This window comes from Triturus cristatus, chromosome 5_1 (assembly GCF_964204655.1).
Source record: "Triturus cristatus chromosome 5_1, aTriCri1.1, whole genome shotgun sequence".
In the NCBI taxonomy this organism is placed as follows: domain Eukaryota; kingdom Metazoa; phylum Chordata; class Amphibia; order Caudata; family Salamandridae; genus Triturus; species Triturus cristatus.
In genome coordinates, this window is record NC_140587.1 from 273,751,690 (window position 1) to 273,772,990 (window position 21,301).

Sequence of the window (21,301 nt, forward strand, 5' to 3'; positions counted from 1 at the left end):
TGCGCTTTATTTTCTTTGTAAATTCACTGCATGGGGTACAGGCAATGGCTGATCTACGCGTTTCGGTATTCCTGATACCTTGCTCACGATCAACTGTTTGTTTAGTCCCGCCCTTTTTAAGTTCAATTGAAATTACATAATTTCCTGGCGGTTTTCAAACACCCCTTTGCATTCTGGAGAATGTAGTTTTGAAACCCATTGTTTCTTTGTGTTGACTCCGTCTTTCCTGTTTATTTACACTCAAATGCTTTGTTTTTAGTTAGAAAAGTTCAGTCAACATTATCCTTCATGAACGCTTATCTTATCTCTTTGTCTCCTCTGATGGAGTTTCATCTTATCCGTGATGAGTATTTTTGGATCATTGGTTTCCATTTTTCTCTTCGATGTTATCATCCCTTGACTGTGCTTTTCATGTTCATTTCTTCTTTTTTATAGATGTATGTAGAGCTCTTCTGACTGATTAAGGCCATGCGGATATAATGTTCGTAATTTTAAAATATATCGTGACTCCTTCTGTCGCAATTGCCTTTCTCGATCTCCCCCACGTTCTTTCTTTGGAATGGTCTCAATTCCATAGTATTTAAATTTTTTCCAGTCTCCTTGATGGGCTTGTTCCATATGTTTTGCCACCGCATTTGATTTATCCTTATGTATTGTGGCTCTTATGTGTTCCAATATTCTTTTTTTCAATTCAAAGATGGTACTCCCCACATATTTCAAAGGGCAGGGACATTCCAACACATAAATCACATATTGCGTTTTGCACGTTATTAGTTGGCGAATCTCCCAGATCTTATTGTTTGCCATCTTGATGTTTTTTGTCTGTTGGGCAATCTGACAGGCTTTACACATGTGACATTTTATGAAACATTTTGTTTTCAGCCATGTGGATTCCTTTTCTTTACCTTTGAAATGGCTATGAATTAGATGGTCCTTCAAGTTCTTCGCTCTCCTGTATGTTACCGTCGGATGCTTTCCCACTATTTCCTTAACAGTAGGATCCAATTGAAGTATCTTCCAGTTTTTTCTCAAGATACTCACTATTTGTTTGCTTTCCAATGAGTAATCCATTATTAACCGGATGGTCTCAGATTCTGTTTTCTTTGATTTTCTGGAAAGACAATCCTCTCTCGTTTTGCTGTTTGCTGTTTCCCAGCATTTTTTGATTGTATTGGTATTGTATTTTCTTTTTTTGAATCTTTCCATTGTATTTTGACCGTTTATCCGCCATTCCTCTTCTTCACTGCAAATTCGCCGAATTCTCAAGAACTCCCCATAAGGGATACTTGAGATTAGGGTTTTTTGGTGGAAGCTTGTCGCCTCCAAGGTGGCATTGGTTGCTGTACTTTTTCTGTGTAGAGTTGTTTGTATATGGCCATTTTTGATGTATATTTCCGTATCAAGGAATACAACTCTTTCATTGCTGATCTCATATGTGAACTTTATGTTTGTTTTGCTGTTATTTAACAACTCGAAGTATTCCCTGAATTCCATTTCCGTGCCATCCCAGATGATGAATAGGTCATCTATGAACCGTTTCCAACTGACGACCTTATTCACCATTTTGTCATTACTTTCACACCATGCAACCTCTTTTTCCCAATATCCCATCGCTAAACAGGCATAACTGGGACTAAAAGAAAATCCCATTGCAGTCCCATTGCTCTGGCGATACACCTCATCTCCGAAAACAAAGATATTTTTGTTCAAGCAAATCGATAACATGTCAAGGAGCATTTTATTGTGTTCACTGTATTCAATGTTGCGTTCCTTCAAAAAATAGTCACATGCCTCCAGGCCCATTTCATTTTCAATGTTTGTATATAAGGATATGACATCCATTGTGACTAGTTGATATGTATCCTGCCAAGGAGTGTTTTGCAGTAGTCTTAATAGATCTTTTTGTGTCCTGTATATAGGAGCTGAGTTGGGTTACGTAGGGGTTTAAGAAGAAGTCAATATAATTTGCCATTGGTTCTAACAATGAACCTTTCGCTGACAGGATAAGTCTGCCTGGTGGTTTTTTGTAATCCTTATGGAGTTTTGGCAAGAAATAAATTGTGGCTGTGATTGGATGGGGCACTGTTAGATATTTACATTCTTCTTCATTTATTAGTTTTCGTCCCACCCATTCTTGAAGCTTGTTATCAACCACTGAAATGGTAAAGTTTAAGGAAGAGTTGGAAGCACAAATCTCTTACTGAGTCCTCATGTTGATCGAACGAAAACATTCTAAATTTATCAGGGACGCAAATGATTACGCCGAGGGGCGTATCTTCACTTTTTCTCGAAAGTTTGATGCAATGAAGGAACAAGCAACCTGGAACATCGCAACAAGCTTCTCAAGCAGTGCCTCCTCCCTAATCTCTAATGAGCCCAGTGATGGGGAACAACAATCTGAATCAAATAGGAGCAAGTTATCTTTTTTAGGAGACATGCGCCTAATATTGCAACAGAGGCAATGGGAACAAAATCGGCCCACATTTCAGCAACAAAGGGGAAGAGGAAGAGGACGGAAATGGTCGCAAAGAAACCCAAAAGAAGGGGCAACAGAAGCAAGAGTTACCGTGGAAAAAATGGGAACGGAAACGAGGAGCATGCGCAGGAAGAACAAGTAAAGAATGAATTACAAGTAGTGAACTTATCCAAAAGACCCATCTCAGATACAGAGACTCTGCTATTAAAAAGAGGGATAAATTTTTGCCCCACAAGTAAAATGGACTTTGCACAAGTAAGAATCGATTTGTACTTATACATTCGTAAGATCAAACTGGCCAAATTCTTTGGAGAGAAAAAACATTATGGTAAAACTAAAACATCGGAAGAAAAAACAACCAGTGTACAAGTAAAGGACACAGAAGGCTTCTTGACACTGTTAAATTTGGATGTAATGGAGGGAGAGGAAATCCCATTAAGCATGGCAGTCACACAAGGAGGAGCAGGTCTAAGTGGGATGAAATCGAAGTCTAAATTTTATCCTCAATTAACACCAGGAAACAAAATAGATTTGTTTCAAGAAGCGGTTATTCAAGACCTATACAAAATAAAGAGACCAGCATTCACCGACAATTTAACCAAGATGGAACGAGAAGCCCTACGGAATTTGACAATGGATGACCAGATCGAAATCAAAATGGCAGACAAAGGGGGAAACATAGTAATAATGGATAAAACAGCATATGTAGCGGAAGCACACCGCCAGCTAAGAAACACAAATTACTATGAAAAACTGAAAAAGAACCCCACCTTAGAAATAAAAGAAAAAGTTGATAACAAGCTTCAAGAATGGGTGGGACGAAAACTAATAAATGAAGAAGAATGTAAATATCTAACAGTGCCCCATCCAATCACAGCCACAATTTATTTCTTGCCATAACTCCATAAGGATTACAAAAAACCACCAGGCAGACCTATCCTGTCAGCGAAAGGTTCATTGTTAGAACCAATGGCAAATTATATTGACTTCTTCTTAAACCCCTACGTAACCCAACTCAGCTCCTATATACAGGACACAACAGATCTATTAAGACTACTGCAAAACACTCCTTGGCAGGATACATATCAACTAGTCACAATGGATGTCATATCCTTATATACAAACATTGAAAATGAAATGGGCCTTGAGGCATGTGACTATTTTTTGAAGGAACGCAACATTGAATACAGTGAACACAATAAAATGCTCCTTGACATGTTATCGATTTGCTTGAACAAAAATATCTTTGTTTTCGGAGATGAGGTGTATCGCCAGACCAATGGGACTGCAATGGGATTTTCTTTTAGTCCCAGTTATGCCTGTTTAGCGATGGGATATTGGGAAAAAGAGGTTGCATGGTGTGAAAGTAATGACAAAATGGTGAATAAGGTCGTCAGTTGGAAACGGTTCATAGATGACCTATTCATCATCTGGGATGGCACGGAAATGGAATTCAGGGAATACTTCGAGTTGTTAAATAACAGCAAAACAAACATAAAATTCACATATGAGATCAGCAATGAAAGAGTTGTATTCCTTGATACGGAAATATACATCAAAAATGGCCATATACAAACAACTCTACACAGAAAAAGTACAGCAACCAATGCCACCTTGGAGGCGACAAGCTTCCACCAAAAAACCCTAATCTCAAGTATCCCTTATGGGGAGTTCTTGAGAATTCGGCGAATTTGCAGTGAAGAAGAGGAATGGCGGATAAACGGTCAAAATACAATGGAAAGATTCAAAAAAAGAAAATACAATACCAATACAATCAAAAAATGCTGGGAAACAGCAAACAGCAAAACGAGAGAGGATTGTCTTTCCAGAAAATCAAAGAAAACAGAATCTGAGACCATCCGGTTAATAATGGATTACTCATTGGAAAGCAAACAAATAGTGAGTATCTTGAGAAAAAACTGGAAGATACTACAATTGGATCCTACTGTTAAGGAAATAGTGGGAAAGCATCCGACGGTAACATACAGGAGAGCGAAAAACTTGAAGGACCATCTAATTCATAGCCATTTCAAAGGTAAAGAAAAGGAATCCACATGGCTGAAAACAAAAGGTTTCATAAAATGTCACATGTGTAAAGCCTGTCAGATTGCCCAACAGACAAAAAACATCAAGATGGCAAACAATAAGATCTGGGAGATTCGCCAACTAATAACGTGCAAAACGCAATATGTGATTTATGTGTTGGAATGTCCCTGCCCTTTGAAATATGTGGGGAGTACCATCTTTGAATTGAAAAAAAGAATATTGGAACACATAAGAGCCACAATACATAAGGATAAATCAAATGCGGTGGCAAAACATATGGAACAAGCCCATCAAGGAGACTGGAAAAAATTGAAATACTATGGAATTGAGACCATTCCAAAGAAAGAACGTGGGGGAGATCGAGAAAGGCAATTGCGACAGAAGGAGTCACGATATATTTTAAAATTACGAACATTATATCCGCATGGCCTTAATCAGTCAGAAGAGCTCTACATACATCTATAAAAAAGAAGAAATGAACATGAAAAGCACAGTCAAGGGATGATAACATCGAAGAGAAAAATGGAAACCAATGATCCAAAAATACTCATCACGGATAAGATGAAACTCCATCAGAGGAGACAAAGAGATAAGATAAGCGTTCATGAAGGATAATGTTGACTGAACTTTTCTAACTAAAAACAAAGCATTTGAGTGTAAATAAACAGGAAAGACGGAGTCAACACAAAGAAACAATGGGTTTCAAAACTACATTCTCCAGAATGCAAAGGGGTGTTTGAAAACCGCCAGGAAATGATGTAATTTCAATTGAACTTAAAAAGGGCAGGACTAAACAAACAGTTGATCGTGAGCAAGGTATCAGGAATACCGAAACGCGTAGATCAGCCATTGCCTGTACCCCATGCAGTGAATTTACAAAGAAAATAAAGCGCATAAAAGGTTGTAAAGAGTGCATCCCGTTTTCTTTCCGGCTGGAGGGAATTTTGTTGGATACACTTATATATATATGAGAAAGCAATGTCTCATGAACCTCAAGAACGGGTGGATAGGACGAGGTCACTTGGTACTGACGGAAAAAAGGGAGAGTCCTTTACCTTCCGGGTTGTTGGAAATGAAAAAGGTGTCTGTTCCCCCAGACGGCTGTGCCGTACTTACGTGCCCTTCAGTAGTCCCTAGCTCAATGTGGCTCCATCCCGCGGTTCCGCTGTACTGGGGGAGACTGCTCAGTGCACTCTATTTATACGGGCGGTAAATGGTGAAAACCGGGAAGCGGTTTCTTCTGGATCCTATCTGGCAATCACCCGGGGTCGTGATGTAAAGGCACTTCAGGTTTCGAGCTAGCGTTTAAGACTAGAACGCTAACCTGTGTTTTTTTATGGACCGCCGGAAGTGCGTCTGGAAAGGCTATCTGTTTGGAAGAGATAGCGGTATTAACTAAGTGTATCTAGGACACCCTCCGGTTAAAAAATGGAGCGGCAATATTACTCCAGGTGGAAAAATAATGCCCACAGTAATAAGTGTCACATATGGCGCTGGCAGGTAAAGAGTTCCCTGACCGATTGGAGAATGCTAATTAAGAGAGGGGTTGCAAACCCAATAATACACCATGTACACATAGTGTAACAGGCGATAGAGTATGTGTTTTCCGTTTTTTGTGTGTTGGTCTTGTATTGTCTTCTTTTTCCCTAACAGGTCACAGCACCTCTTTTCCGTTAAAGGATTATGGTTATACAACACTATAAGTCACATTGTGGCGCACTGCTTATTTTTGCAGGTACTACGTATTTCGCTTACTGGGGACACTCAGCTACCATATTTCTTCTTTTTTTCAGAAACTGATTAAGGCATACCATTGGGTATTGTATAAAAATGCTTCACTGACTGCATTTTCATTCTCTAGAATCACATAATTACCAGTCTCTATTTTGAGTAAACATGGTAAATATAGGAGGGATCTTTATCTTGTCCTGACGAAGATGCCTTGTCGCATCGAAACATGTTGACTCATTAGGAGTATCCGCACATTACGCAGGACATCTCCGCACCACCTTTTTAACAGCACCAGCCTCCCTTGACCTATTAAAGTTTGTATGTCTAAGAAGCCAGGTCCTTTATAAAACTCACTCACCTACATTCTCCCCAGACCCTCCCTCTTGCATCACACATAGCATTACAGCATCAGTGCTCCCGCGTAGTCGCAGGTCGTAGCACGCCCCGTCCCACAGCGGGGCGGGAAGACCCCTATGATCAAGCATGGCACCAAGGGCCATTTTGGTGTGTGAGGGGTATCCAAACAAACAGTGTGCGTCCAACCACGGTAGGATACACAGTTTTCACTACCCTTGATATCTGACCCCAGTAAATAAATCTCCACCCCCCCCCCCTCCCCCTAAGGTGGATTCCTTTGTTTTTGTAACTGATTCTTTGTGGAGGATGTATCCACCTCCAATGTAGGGCGCTACCTCTTCACTCCCCAATCTTGTTGTTTATAGCTTCATGGAGAGCATGCTGTGAATCTTCGGTACCCCCATCGGATTACTGTGGAGCGCCTTTGTGTCCTCCAGTCAGGTTACCTTCGATTGATCCTTGCCCAGTGCCAACGGAGGATCTCAATCCTCATCTGGGGACTGCCTCTACTCCAGAGCCAATGCTTTTTTTAATTCCCCCTGTTACACAGAGACCTGTGCAACCAGAATGTTGGAAGAAAAGCCTATCTAAAGCGAATCCAAGGTGACCTCGGCTGAATACCTGTGCACCTCGATCATGCCCACAACCTCAAGCTCCTTCAGACACTTGCCACCGAATTATAGATTCTCTAACCTGGAGCATCAAGACGATGATAGTGGTGACACCTCACTGTTATACATTAGGGAAAACCTATTCCTTGACCAGCAACCGTCTAGTGGCCTTGACACATCACCAGACACCAGGCCCTTCTCCATAAGAGTCCGCTTTAATTGCCATGGCTATCAGACGAGCAGCTGAAGTACTTGACTTCCAACTTCCATCTGTGAAAGTAAATAGAAACGTGCCCACATAGGTATTACAGCCAGGCATGCCTCTCTAGAACCTCTTCTGTCATTTAAAGGGGCATTGACCGACACGTTTTTGGGGCCTTGGGTGAATCCATAATCTTACCCTTTCTTCAGCCTCCAAATAGCTAGCAGACATTGACGACATTGACCTGCTCAGGGGAACCCATCTTTCCTCCTGCAGCACCCAATGCCTGAGAGCCTGGTAATTCGGACCTCGGCCGGCCGGCCGGCCAAATCCAACACGTTTCCAACCACCCCACCAGACCGAGTCAAAACGCATGGAAAATATTGGAAAATGCATGTTCTCGTCTGCTAGTTTTTCCCTCCAGTCTGTAAAATTACGTTGCCTCCAGGGGTGTTGTATGCATTGTGAAACATTGTGGTCAACATCTTGAAGATGTTCCCAGATGACCTTCAGGCCGACTTTCAACAGGTTTTTCTGGATGGCCATGCTGCAGCTAAATCGTAATCATATCATGCGTGGACAACACTGACTGTCTGAGTAGAGGAGTTGGTACCAATTCCTTTCGAGCTATTTGAAGAAGAGGTGGGGGATTCGGCCGGCAAACCAAGCCCCCAAGGGCTATGAGCTACCCAATCCACTGCCATTCCCAATCCTCCACCACCTCCTCCATCCCCCAACCTGCCAGAAAACCTCCTTTCGCTGCAAAACCCTTTTAGTTTGCCCTCAGCTGCACTTAGTCACCCCATCGGAAGCCAGATAAGTTATTACCTCCATGGAGTGCACGGCATCACATCAGACTGATGGGTGCTTCAAATTATTCAGCATGGCTACATTCTACCCTTCCTTTCGACTTCTCCAGATATGCCACCTGCACCACAGCAGCTTCTGCCGGATTACTTGTCCATTGTCCGTCAAGAAGCTCTAGCTCTTTTGAAGAAGGAAGTTATAGAGTGGGTGTCAGAATCAGCAGTTGGGATTGCTTGCTCCTCCCATTAGTTTCTGATCCAAAGACTGATAAAGGTCCTGTATTAGATCTCCGCCTCCTGTTCTTTCTCAAGAAGGGCAAGTTCAAGATGCTAGTTCAAGTTCGGTCTGCCATGGAGCAAGGAGACTGGATGGTTGCATTTGACCTGCAGGATGCCTATTTCCAGATACCTGTAATGCATTACCACAGATGCTACCTGTGATTTCAAGTAGGCCACGAGTGCTTTCAGTTCTCAGTGCTCCACTTCTGCCTTATCAGCACCCCTTAGGTGTTCACAAAAGTCATGGTAGTAGTCGCGGCCCATCTTCATAGATTGGGAATAGTAGTATTCCCCTACCTTGATGATTGGTTACTGAAGGTGGGCTTGCCTCAAACAGTTGTGGATCACCTCCAGACGGGCAATTTAATAACATTGCTGTGATTCTCGATCAGTGTGCCAAAGTCACGCCCGACTCCTTCGTAGAGGCTCCCTTTCATTTGAGCCATTCTGGGCACGGTGCTGTTTTAATTCCACGACTAATCCTAATGGTTGTGCCTCACAGGTTTAAAACAAGAGGCTCAGCAGGGGATTTTGAACCTTCCTTTCTCTGGAGCCACTATGTTTAGACCATATTTGGATAATGAACTGAAGACTGAATTGGATTCTCTATAGGAGCACTTGTACAAACCATACAGTAGACTTTACAGGCAGCAGAAGATTCAGGTCTTACAGTGGGTGCAGCATTACCACAACCAGCAACTCCACTGAACGCCATTTCAACCTCAGAAGACCACAAAATTAAAAATGGTCAAACATCAACTTCCACAAAAAAAATAATCTCTTTATCGATTCTTTTCAAAATTCCATTTGCCACTTTAGTAAAGCAAGCGTCAGTAATCATCTGGTAGAGTGGAGGAAAATATCATCATTATGGAAGCTAAAAATCGTGCTCAGTGGCTGTTCTCAAAGTTCAGGTCAATATCATCCATTTTTTCTGTGGTAGAACGCATCTCAATATCATCTCAATATCATCTAGAGTTCCTTTGTGTGGAAGTGAGCACCTTTCCGATCAAAGAAGTAGTGGAACCAGTTCCTGCGGTCAGTGAAATGGAAGAGTTTACTCCCAGAAGATTGTATAAACAGTTTGAATGTAATCAGATTTCTTTCCACTAGAACGTTCTATTTAAATGAGGGTTTTCCATCTGTTGTCTACAGAACATTGTTCCAACCAGATGTCTGGATGAAACTGTACTTCCATACCTCCTTAAACTAGCAAAGTCTGGGCTGCAGCTTTCTTCAATAATGTATAAATATAGTGAAAAAAACAGGACAATTTAGATTTTTCACAGCCTGGTGGGCAGAAAATATGGATTTTATTAAAGACACACAGGCTAAGATTATGCAAATCTCCTCTATTGCCACAGCTCAGCAGTAACAATGAAGAGAATATAGAGCGTCAAACAACATACTAATACAGTATATAGTCCATGAGCACGCAGCCATCTTCCTTCTGTGCCAATTACTGCGAACAAGAAATAAACTCAGTAAAACATAACTTGAACTTTGATGTGGAACTATTCAATCCTTTCAATAACAATTCGGAGTCGTCTTGTTCTGGAAGAAAAAGACACAATGGGTCAATAAAGCAAAACTCCTAGGGAGAGTTAATAAGTGGAGGGATAATTTTAGCCTCTGTGTCTTTAATAAAATCCAGATTTTCTGCCCACCAGGCTGTGAAAAATCTAAATTTTATGGCATGGCACGTAGGACAACATTATACAAGTTTAAAGTGAACTAAGTACGTTGTCAATCACGTTATTGATTGGTCTAAAGTAACATTTTTTAAACATACTCTCATTCGACCAGTCCGCTTTAGAGGCTGAGGCACCTCTAAGAGGGTGTGCATCGAAAATAGAAACATCCACACCACTCTCACTCATCACTTCATTGCCCCATCTCGCAAGCGTGGGAAATGAAACTGCTCTACGAGGAGATCTGTGTGAGATCAGCAGTTGTGGTCCAACTCTACTCAAACTTACAGTTCTCTTCTCATACTCTTTTAGGCATTTGACAACACACAGACTTTCATTCAGAGAAAAGAAAGGGTAAAAGATAGAGGATGACCTAGTTTTTGTCCTTTTCTTAAGGTAAAAGCAAACTCCCTCAGGTTGGTAAGCCCTGCTAGTAACATCTAATGCCTTAACATCTGAGGTTCGTCTGAAAGACATCAGGCAAAGTAACACAGTACGCTTATAGGAAATACGCTTAAGAGAAGAGGTTAACATCCTCCGCCCAAGAAAATATAAGTTGTAAAATGTTTCTGACGTCCCATAAGGACGTATATTTGGGATTTGGAGGGTTAAAGAACCGGCATGCTTCTCATAATTTTCTTTGTTAAAAGGTTTTGTCCCACCGAGACACAATCAGCTAAGGAATGTCCCGAAGCTATTGCTGATCTATAGAAGTTAATGCTTCTGTAACTTAGACTAAATCAGTTGAAACTGGAGCGTAGTGTCGTTGAAGACACCAACAAACCCATTTGTTCCATGCCAGTCGATATGCCTTCCTTGTTCCAGATGCCCACGACTCAGATATGAGCCGCAAAGCATCCTGCGAAAGTCCTGGGATTTGCTATTCACCTGAAATCTTCCAGGCCGTCAGAACCATTAGACCTTGGTCTATGAGAGGGTGCGATTCCCCTTCTGGACCCAAGAGTACTTCCCTGAAAGGTGGTATTGTAAATGGGAAGTCCATGGTCATCTCCAAGATGACTGGAAAGCATGCGTGATGCCTCCAAAGAGGGTTATCACTACCATACTCTGCAGGTACCGACGAGCGTTTAAGAGAAGGAGTGGAAGCATGACAAACGGCGGGAAGGCATATGGCTTTAAACCCTTCCAATCCTGGAGGAGGGCATCCACTCCCGCTGAGTGAGGGACCTGCTTCCAGCTGAATAAATTCTTCATCTGTGTGTTCAGCCTGTCCGCATGAAGGTCTTTCCCGAAGGGACTTCATTTAGCTTGGATTGCCGTGAATATCCCTCTGTCTAACTTCCAGTTGCTGGAATCCTTGAAATTCCCGGAGAACCAGTCCGCTACACCATTGTTTAATCCAGGAAAGTGCTTCACTGTAACTGAGAGTCCCTTGTTCAAGCAGTAGCTCCAGAAGCCCTTCGCTATCTCTGTCAGACCCTTTGAATGTGGTCCCCCCATCTTATGACGTATTTCACTGCAGAGACTTTGTCCATGCCCCCATTATACAGCATTTAATTGAATTCTGGGTGAAGCTCCGAACTGCAAAAGAACCCGCAGCAGTTGATATGTAGTTCCTTCTCGTAGTGTGTCCAACAACCCCCTGTTGATGAGTCGCCACATGTGGCATCCCATCCTTCTAAACTCGCATCTGATTCTATTATTAAAGCTGGAGCTTCCCCAAAGATGGCTCTGCCATTCCAAGCTTCTACATTCTTTTAGCCACCATGACAGTTCATTCCTTGAGTCCTGGTTTAAGCATGTCATTTGTAAGTAGGATAGTGTTGATCTGAGAGCTCTATAGTGTAGAGGGTCCAGGAAATTGCTTGGATGGTGGAGGAAAGGAGACCCAGGATCCTGGCTAAGAGCCTCAAGGGAAAGACTTCCATTGATCGCATCTTTCTGAGCTCCTTGCAAAGCTTCCTTATCTTTTCCCTTGGTAGTTTCAGTTCTGCAGTTACTGTTTTCACCATGAAACACAGAAACTGAGTTTCTTGGCTTGGTATTAAATACAACTTTTTTGCTTTTATTACAAAATTTAAGTGTTCCAGTAGGTGGATGGTAAGATCTTTGTGACGAGATACCGTTGTTTTGGATTGACCTATAATAAGGATATCGTCCAGATATATTTTTAACCTATGCCCCTTTCCCTTAGCCATGCTACTACCGGACGCAAGACGTTGGTGAAGCACCAAGAGGCTGAAGACTGACCGAAGGGGAGGGTGCAGAATTCCCAAAGTTTTCCCTCGCATGATAATTGGAGGAATTTCCTGTGTTGGGGCCAAATTGGGATGGTCAAGTACTCATCCTTTAGGTCCAGACGTGTTAGCCAGTCTCCCTTTCTCAAGACGTCCCTTAGGAGGCGTATCCTTTCCAGTTTGAAGTGGGGGTATGTTATCCATTCGTTTAGGCTCTTAAAATTTGACAGGTCTCTGGCCCTTGTCTTTCTTTTCTACGAGAAGAATATTGCTGACAAAGCCTGTTTCCAAGCTCTCTTTTATAGCACCTCTGGCCAACGGATCCCTTACCTCTTCGGACACTGGTTTTCTGTATTCCTGAGAGAAGGTTATCTCCCGAGGTCTCTTCAACTAAGTGGGGACATCCATGAATTCTATTTTGTAACCCTTAACTGTATCTAGAACGCACGGTTCTTGTGTTATCAAGGTCCAGTTCCCAGAGAAAAGGGCTAGTGTTCCTCTCACCTTTGTAGGGGTACCTGAAGGGTCTTTCGAGGTTCCTACCTGTGGAGAATCCTCTGTTTCTTCTGTCGCCCCAGAATGGTCTTCCGCAGTTCCTCTGTCTTTGTGGGAAAAACAATTGATTTCCGAAGAATGATTGCTGGAACTTAGATCCGCGTTCCAGTAAGGGTCTTGAGCTTGATTGCCCACGGCCGGGAAACCGACCCCTCCCCAATTCTCCCGGCCCTTCCAAAAATTCTGTCCTGAAAGACTTTTTTGATGTCACATTGAGATTTTTTAATTGAGCTGAAGGCTCCGACATATTTAGCCATGTCGCGATTGAATTCTTCCCCAAGTGGAGCCCCTGTGAAGTGGGTACTCCTTCCTTGTTTGCCAGCTCTATTAGTTTTGGGTCTATTTTGAAGAAAACTCCCTTCCTGTGTTCGTTAGAGATGGCGGTATTGGCATTGCCAGGGAGGCAGATGGTCCGTTGGACCCATTCACGTAGTTCTTTAGGGTCTATTGGTGTTTCTTCAATGTAGGCATTTTCTGCCATCTCAAAAAGTTTGGTAAATGGTCCAATGGTGTCCAAAAGACGGTCCTGACATAACCTTAGGCTCTTGTCTATTCCCTTCCTAGGGTCTTTTCCACTCTTAGCTATGAATGCAACAACCTTAGGGTCAAGGTGTGGCGTTATAGCAGTCTTGTTCGGAAGGGATGGGCGTGGGCATTCAGATCTCAATCTTGATCTGACCTCCTTTGGAATCCTTTGGAATCTTCCTTCTCAGCCAGAACGTAATAGCGTCCTCTACATGTTGGGAAGGTAGCCATTCTGGAGATAGGGGGTGTTTAATTAAAAGGGGGTCAAACATATCCTCCTCGAAGGGATCAAGAATGCCCATTTTTGAGCCTGAGGCCTTAGTTGCCTCTTTAGAGCTTGCCTATGTTTTATCCTCCAGATCCTCAAGGTCCGTGTCAAACTCTGAGGAGCAGGAGAGATCTATCTCCACTTCCAGAGGTTTGTCGCTATCAAGGTGGATAGGGAGCTTAGGGTCTGTTCGTTGCCCTCCTGTGATGCCCAAGGATCCGTTCTTATCACCGCCTGAAAAGCATGAATGTGCTGCTTTCCCTGTTTCTTTTGTCTTTTTTGAACCCTCGACAGAGTGCTCTGGTGCAGCTCTTTTCTTTGCGGTCTTTACTGCCCCCTCTTTTGCCTCAGTAGTAGGCGTGGTGCTGGTAGAGGGCCATGCCCTTGACAGTGTTTCTATTTTTTTATCAGGGTTGACAGACATTATGGGAAAAAAATAATATTACCAGTTTCAAATTTAAAATCATAGATATATATTTATATATATATATATATATATATTATCTACTGGCGGTCGCCAGTAGATAGTTATAGTTAGGACCGTGTTTCCATAGGAAATCCGCAACATTCTATTTGGAATAACTTTCGCGCCGATTGACGAATCCTCGCGAAATTCTCAAAATAGGTGGGGCGCTCCGCTCCGCTCCTTCCCTGAAAGTCTCGGGGGGATTCGTCAAGCGGGGGCTGAGAAAAAGGGGGGGTCCCAAAACGCGTTTTCCCCATGCATTTTTCCATAGGACCTTTAGTCCGAGCTACAGCCCGAACGGCTGAACAGAATTACTTGAAATTTGGCAGAGAGGTAGCCCTCCGGTCAGGGATGTGCCTTTTGAAGGTCTCGTGTAAATCTGTTCAGTATTTCCTGAGAAAATAGCATTTAAATCAATATATATATCTATAGGCGCGCTCCGAGCGCGTACCATAAGCTTATCGTACGCGCACGCCGCCGTGCACGAGCGCGATTCTGATTGGTTGTTAGATCTTAGTAAACACTCGAATCGGTCGAAACCAGGAAGTGTCGGCCGCCATTTTGTCTCTCGCAGTCTGAGGGGGTGAAAAACAAAGGTGGAGAATGTGAAAAGGGGGCAGGGTGGACAGTTCCTGACCCCCTAGCCTTTGTCAGGGGGTCCCAGAAGGACCCCCAAGGGCAAAAATTAATTGTAATTTTTGTTTCGAAAAATCGCGGAATGCGCGTAGCGTACGCGCACGGCGTAAACGGAAAAAATCCGCGAACTTCGCGTAACGATTCCGCGACTACGCGTACCGTGCGCGCACGGCAAAAAAATAAAAAAAAAATACATAACTTAGCATTTCAAAAACCGTAAAAATTCCATGAAAAAACTATAGGTTTCACACACGTTATAGTTAGGAATTAGCATTTAAAAAACCTTGCAAATTCACTTTAAAAACCATAGGTTTCACACATGTTATAGTTAGTAGGACATTTCACTCGTGAAAAACCAATGAAATTCCCCCGTTATAGTTAGTGCAGGCAACTATAACTCACGCGACCGCAATCCTCTGCTGATGACGTCAGATATTACATCACTGATGACATATGTGTTTTTCTGAAAAAAAAATATTTGTAATATATGTATAGCTAAAAATTAATGGAAGAAGACATGGGTAAATAAGTGTCTAAATACAGTGATGTAATATCTGACGTCATCAGCAGAGGATTGCGGTCGCGTGAGTTATAGTTGCCTGCACTAACTATAACGGGGGAATTTCATTGGTTTTTCACGAGTGAAATGTCCTACTAACTATAACATGTGTGAAACCTATGGTTTTTTAAGTGAATATATATATATATATATACCTTGCTTAGTTAGAGGTCAGTAACAGTTTCATCCTTTTTTTTTTTAATGCTCTAGTATTTGTTTGAATAGGAGCTAAAAGCTCATAGGGTTAATATAGGACAGGGTAGGGGGTCGAGCGTTAGAGAATTATGCGTTTTTGTTAATAATTTGGAGGGAGGGCATGTCCTTTGTAGATTTGATTTTTCCTACGAAGGGAAAATACTGTTAGGACAGCTGCTGTTACTGTGGCAACCACGCACGTATTGGACGGGCGCCGTTGCCACTAAGTAACTTTCCTCTTATTTCTAAACTCCCTTTCCTCCCCACCGTGGTACGGCTGCAAAGGCCGTACCATGGTTGGGGAAGGCAGAGCGATTCTTTTGTGTGGGCGGTTGCGATCAGTGAGGGGACCTTGTGTGAGGAGGCTTGATCAGCGAGGGAAGCTTGTGCAAGGAGGCCCGCAGCTGTGGTGAGTAACGCGGTCACAGCCCGAATGCTTGTCTTGCACTGGACGCGCTGTCAGGCAACGGGTATGCGGCCCTGTTTTTCAAAGATAGCTGAAGCTACCAGAGGCAATTAGTAGGGAAAATACCTTATTCTGATGTCGCGGGGCGGCGATATGATCTCGGGGTCAACTCGGCGAGCAAACATTCATGAGAGGTTCCGGTAGTGACCGGTTACAAAAAGATTATAAAAGAATATAGGAAGCACAGGAAATATTTGCATGGTGGTCAATAGGACCCAGCCATGCGATATACATATTTATATATCCATTCATAGAAAGCAATACATACACAAGTAAGCACAATAGTAATGAGGGTACTTACCTTGTGAGCAGCAGCACCAAGGAAGGGAGATGGGCGCGTGCTCATGGACTATATACTGTATTAGAATGTTTGAAGTTCTGTATTCTCTTCATTGTTACTGCTGAGCTGTGGCAATTAAGGAGATTTGCATAATGTTGGCATCCGTTTCATGCCATAAAAATGTTTCAAAATCCCAGCTGTTAAAGACTTTCTGGAAGGTATAAGGTTTACCCTCCCTTAAGGAGACTTTCTTTACCCTCCTTGGTAACTATGATTTTGTCCGAATTATTGTGTCCAATTATTTGAGCCCGTTCGTAATGCTAATTTTTACCATCTTTCCTGGAAGACAGTTTTTCTAATTTCCTTAACCTTTGCCATAGTTTGTGTTGCTCTGTTGTAGGAAGCTATATTCGGTTATCCTAAAAGATAGCTTTTACAAGGACTTCTATGAGTTTCCTACCTAAGGCTGTTCCTGATTTCCATGTTAATTAGGTTGATCTTCCAGAATCCTCTTTTCACATCTCCAGCGGAGTTTTACATACGCTGATATTAAGAGTTTTCAAAATCTATTTAGATAAGACCAGACTGTTTGTTATTTATAGTCTTATAAGTACAGGGTTGCTCAAGTTTTATTATTAAGATTGCTTCAGACCTCAACTTAGGTCACCAGTCCTAATATACATTAAACAGAATATAGCTAAAAGAAATTACAACATTTTCTACAATCTGATACCTAAAAAGGACAGTTCACAAAACCAGTTAAAATATCTTCAGAAAATTCTAAAAAATTTGAAATGATTAAAACACAAACATTAATTATGAGGAAACATATAAAGTGCATAAATTCAACCATGTTTATTAAAATATATCTACAATAAAAAAGGATTTAAAAACTGCCTTCGCAGTTCAGCAAGTGTTGAACAGAGAAAAAAACACACATGACGCAGATGTTGATTACCTCCATTACAGAGTTGGCACATATTGAGATCTTTTCCCTGATCGACCCAATTTCAAGTATAGGACTTAAGAGAAAGGTTACCAAGCCTTAATAAGAGTATTAATAATCTTACACTGTGGTCGAGAGACAGGAACAAAAACGTTTGCACCTTACTACAAGATGCTCTGTTTGGGAAGGAATTCTAGATTGTTATCTAGTACAGTACTCACTATCTAATTCAAAACTTAATATCGGTTTAGCCTTTTTAAGGTATCATTTCAGTTGTCCAGGAGACCATGGATCAAGAAATGTTATTGTACAATATAGTTTAGGTAGTGCAAATTGTAAATTTCTTGCAAAAAGTATCATCTTGAGCTGAAAATAATTCATGTTTTAGTAATGCTTTGAGAGCCTTTTGACGCATATATTATATGCCCATCTTATTATTTCTGCAATTGCATGAACAGATATGCTAGTGAGGCCAAATTTGGGTCGTAAAACTGGAAAAAGAGGTCGCTGAGCTTACTGAACTAAATTTTAATGCATGACCTATAATGTATTACTCCCATTTTGTTTAAAGTTCTGGTTGCTGTTGAGGGTTTGAGAGAAAATTCTACCAAGATGAGTATAAAGCTGAGTATATTATAATTTAATTATATTTAATTTCTCACCATCTAAAGACCAGCAGTATGATTTACAGTGTTTCCTGCCCCTGAAGTCTAACACCTTAGTTTTGGACATTTGTATTTTGAGGTGACTCGTTTTTTGTGCACCCATAATAGTAACAGTGTGACTCTTATAAACAGTCCATCTCTAGGTGGATGTTTACTGTATTCTACTTTGCTACCGTAATGCAAATACATATTTTTTAGTAGACTCAAAGCCCAGTGGACATGAGACAGAGCTACTGTAGCATTGTTGAGAAACATCTCAATTGCTGGATTTTGTAAGGCAGAAAGTCTGTACACCTGGAAGTCCATAGAGAATGTCTTAAGATTTTGTCTTGACATAGATTCCAGAGATAATACCCAAGTAGGCCAAGCCTCTCTGGGGAATCTTTTCAGTTAAGTTAGATATTTGGTTTTTGTTCCCTTTGCCTATTTCTGTTTACATTTGTTTAACTGGGTGGGTTAGACATTTTCTTCAGGATTTAGAATAAAGATCCCCAGGTGAAGAAGTTAGGATACATACCTTTAATCGTAGTTCTCCTACTGGGGAGTCTTGCTTATAGTCATAAGCAATCCTCCTTCCTCCCTGGAGAAAGGACAAAGGGTGTTATCCTCAGTTCTACTGTGAGGCTTGTATCTCCTTAAAAAATAAAACTGGCTCAAGGTTTACCTAAAGAGCATGATGGGATACTGGTGATATATGATTGCTTAAAGGAGCAGCACAGTTTTCCCAGCCATTTAGGTTTCAGCCTATTAAACAATATTGTTACTATTTTCTCTCACCTTTCCTTTAAAAAAGGTTTGTTAAAGAGTGTTAAACTCACTTGGGTTATTTCTAGTGATATTGTTTCTATTTTTTAAAGTTTCTTATTTACAGCAATTGGAGCCAGTATTGGCTTTTTTGGGCTATTCTAAAAAAGGTATAATCATTTTTTGTACCTACTTTGTAAAAAGTGCAATTGAATTTTGTGCATGAACCCAAGACAATTTTGCGTTTATAACTACAATGAAAATACCTCTGTAAGAGAAGTAGCTTTACTGGCAACTATTGGTACATATTGGTACATTTCATTACATTGCATTAATGCAAATATCTTTTTTGTTGACCTCTCTTTTTACTGTTTTCCCTTAGGATCTCAAAAAGCCATTTGACAAAGCTTGGAAAGATTATGAAACCAAATTGTAAGTAATAATCAGCTAAGCAATTTATGTGAAGTAACATATTCATGTAAAATTAGCATGTGGCATTGTCTAGTTTAGCTGTATTGGTAAACTGTCTTTTGAAGCAACAGTCACCTCTGCTCTAATGTGTTTTTCATTGCAAGTTGATCTGTATGCCCTCCTCTACTCTTTCCATTTCAGTAACTGCATTAATTCCACAATTTTTCATAGTGTTCAGTTTGTCAGTCATTAAAGTATAATGCATTCTTTATGCCTGTTCTAGACGGGTGATTAAGCAATTAACCAATTTTGTGGCCAGTAAGACTTCATTTAAATTTGCATAATTAGAATTTCCTTTAGCAATTAAACTAGCAGTTTGTGAGAGTAAACACTGTACTTTGTTGCCAGTAACACCTGAGATTTGAATTAGTTTACCTGTTTTTGAGTTGTGTAACAGATGGGGAATCAAAATACATCATTCTAATTGCTCTGTTCAAACCATGAAGCAGTTAACAAGATATTCTTGATGTGCATTTTGGTACATGACAGGTGAATAGCTTTTAATGGAGTTCTCCTTTTAATTCCTATATTTGTAACTCTGAGACTTGTAAAGAATACATTCCTTTCCTATTTCCGCATAGGAATCTTTCTGGTTCACCATAATTTCCAAAATCTATAAATGGAAGGGAGAGAATTTGTTGTTTTGTAGGTAATTTTTGCTTAGTTGAGACAGAAACAATGCTATGTGCACTAATACTAAATTGACATTAAGTACTTTTTTATTTGATGGTAAATGATGAGTTTTCAGTGCAACTGATAAAAGCCATTTTGCTTTTATACTACTGAAAGGTTTAATTCTTTTTTTAGATCCTTGGGTTTGAGTACTTCATTCAGGTGAAAAGCAAATAAAATGTAGAGCTTGTGGCTGATTTTGAATAAAGAACATCATATGCTGCCATATCTTCTCTGTTACAGCTACCAAAAGAGTACCCATCAGCCATTCTAACAGAGTTTTTTAGGTCACGCCTAGCGACACAGCGCATGCGTGGCTCGCTCCTGGCGAGATCCTATTTTCGGTTTGGCTTGCGAAGCGAGGGTGGAAGCTCCACCCATGCTTCTTACTGGCGCGCTTGCCAAATCCGTGCTTTCTATTGGGAGGGAACCAAACATGCTTCCCTCCCTGTCTTCCTTCGACGCGCCAGCCCGGGCAGGGCCTGTGCACGGTGTCTGTTTTGCTAATGGCGGACTACACACGGCTTTGTTAATTAGGGGTTATATGTATCGGTTTCACTTCAGGATTTTGCTGCATCTCGCAAGCGGCGTTTTAAATATGTCACACAAGCCGTGCAGCACTTCGTCTATGACTTCCTTTATTGTGTGCGAGGTAAGATCTGACTCTTAACTTGACATCGCAGAGTTTTATTTTCAGTTTGTAGCTTGTTTTTACTGAGCCCAGGGGGGCCTTCCTTGCACGCTGGGAATTCACTTGCGCGGTCCGCTTCAGCCGCGCTTTAAGGCGGCGTTGGCATGGTGCCCTCATCCATGCCACTTTCGGAAATCTTCGAGCTCAAACTTCGAGAGGCCCCCCTCCTCTCGACATGGCTGGAACATCAGGGCATTACCCTGGTGGTTTAACACCTGGCAGGTTCCTTGAATGCCAGAGTGGACGAACTCAGCCGCAGGTGCATGATGGATCACCAATGGCGTCTTCACTCGGAGGTGGTGAAAGGTCTCTATCAACAATGGGCAGAGCCTTGGTTAGATCTATTCGCCACCAAAGAGGATGCGCAATGTCTGCAATTCTGCGCGTTGGAAATTCCAAGGCGGCCCTCGCTAGGCGACGCTTTTCGTCGCGAGTGGAGTTTTGGTCTGTTGTACTGCTTTCTGCATATACCACTTCTGCCCAGGGTGCTGACGAAGACCCTGCGCGACCGGGCCCAAGTCATCCTTGTGGCTCCTGATTGGGCACGGAGAGTCTGGTATCCCGAGCTGCTCAACATGACTATCGATCCACCGATCCGACTGCCTCTTCGGGAGGCTCTTCTGTCGCAGCAACAGGGCACGGTCCTCCACCCGAACCTGTCCAGCCTCTACCTCCTTGCGTGGAGATTGAGCGGCGGCAGTTGATGTCTTGCGATCTGCCTCCTGAAGTGTGTTAGTAATCTTGGCAGCCATGCGTCTCTCCACT

General features: G+C 41.8%; 1 protein-coding gene across 4 annotated transcripts in view; it reads left to right on the forward strand.

Annotated features, from left to right (window-relative positions):
- Positions 1-21,301, forward strand: part of ASAP1 (ArfGAP with SH3 domain, ankyrin repeat and PH domain 1) — a 1,875,051-nt gene that overhangs the window by 557,630 nt on the left and 1,296,120 nt on the right. For all 4 annotated transcript variants that reach the window (XM_085604920.1, XM_085604922.1, XM_085604921.1 and 1 more), the window contains one exon: positions 19,085-19,134. In XM_085604920.1, coding sequence (XP_085461046.1) covers positions 19,085-19,134 — 50 coding nt within the window. The remainder of the gene's footprint in view (positions 1-19,084; positions 19,135-21,301) is intronic.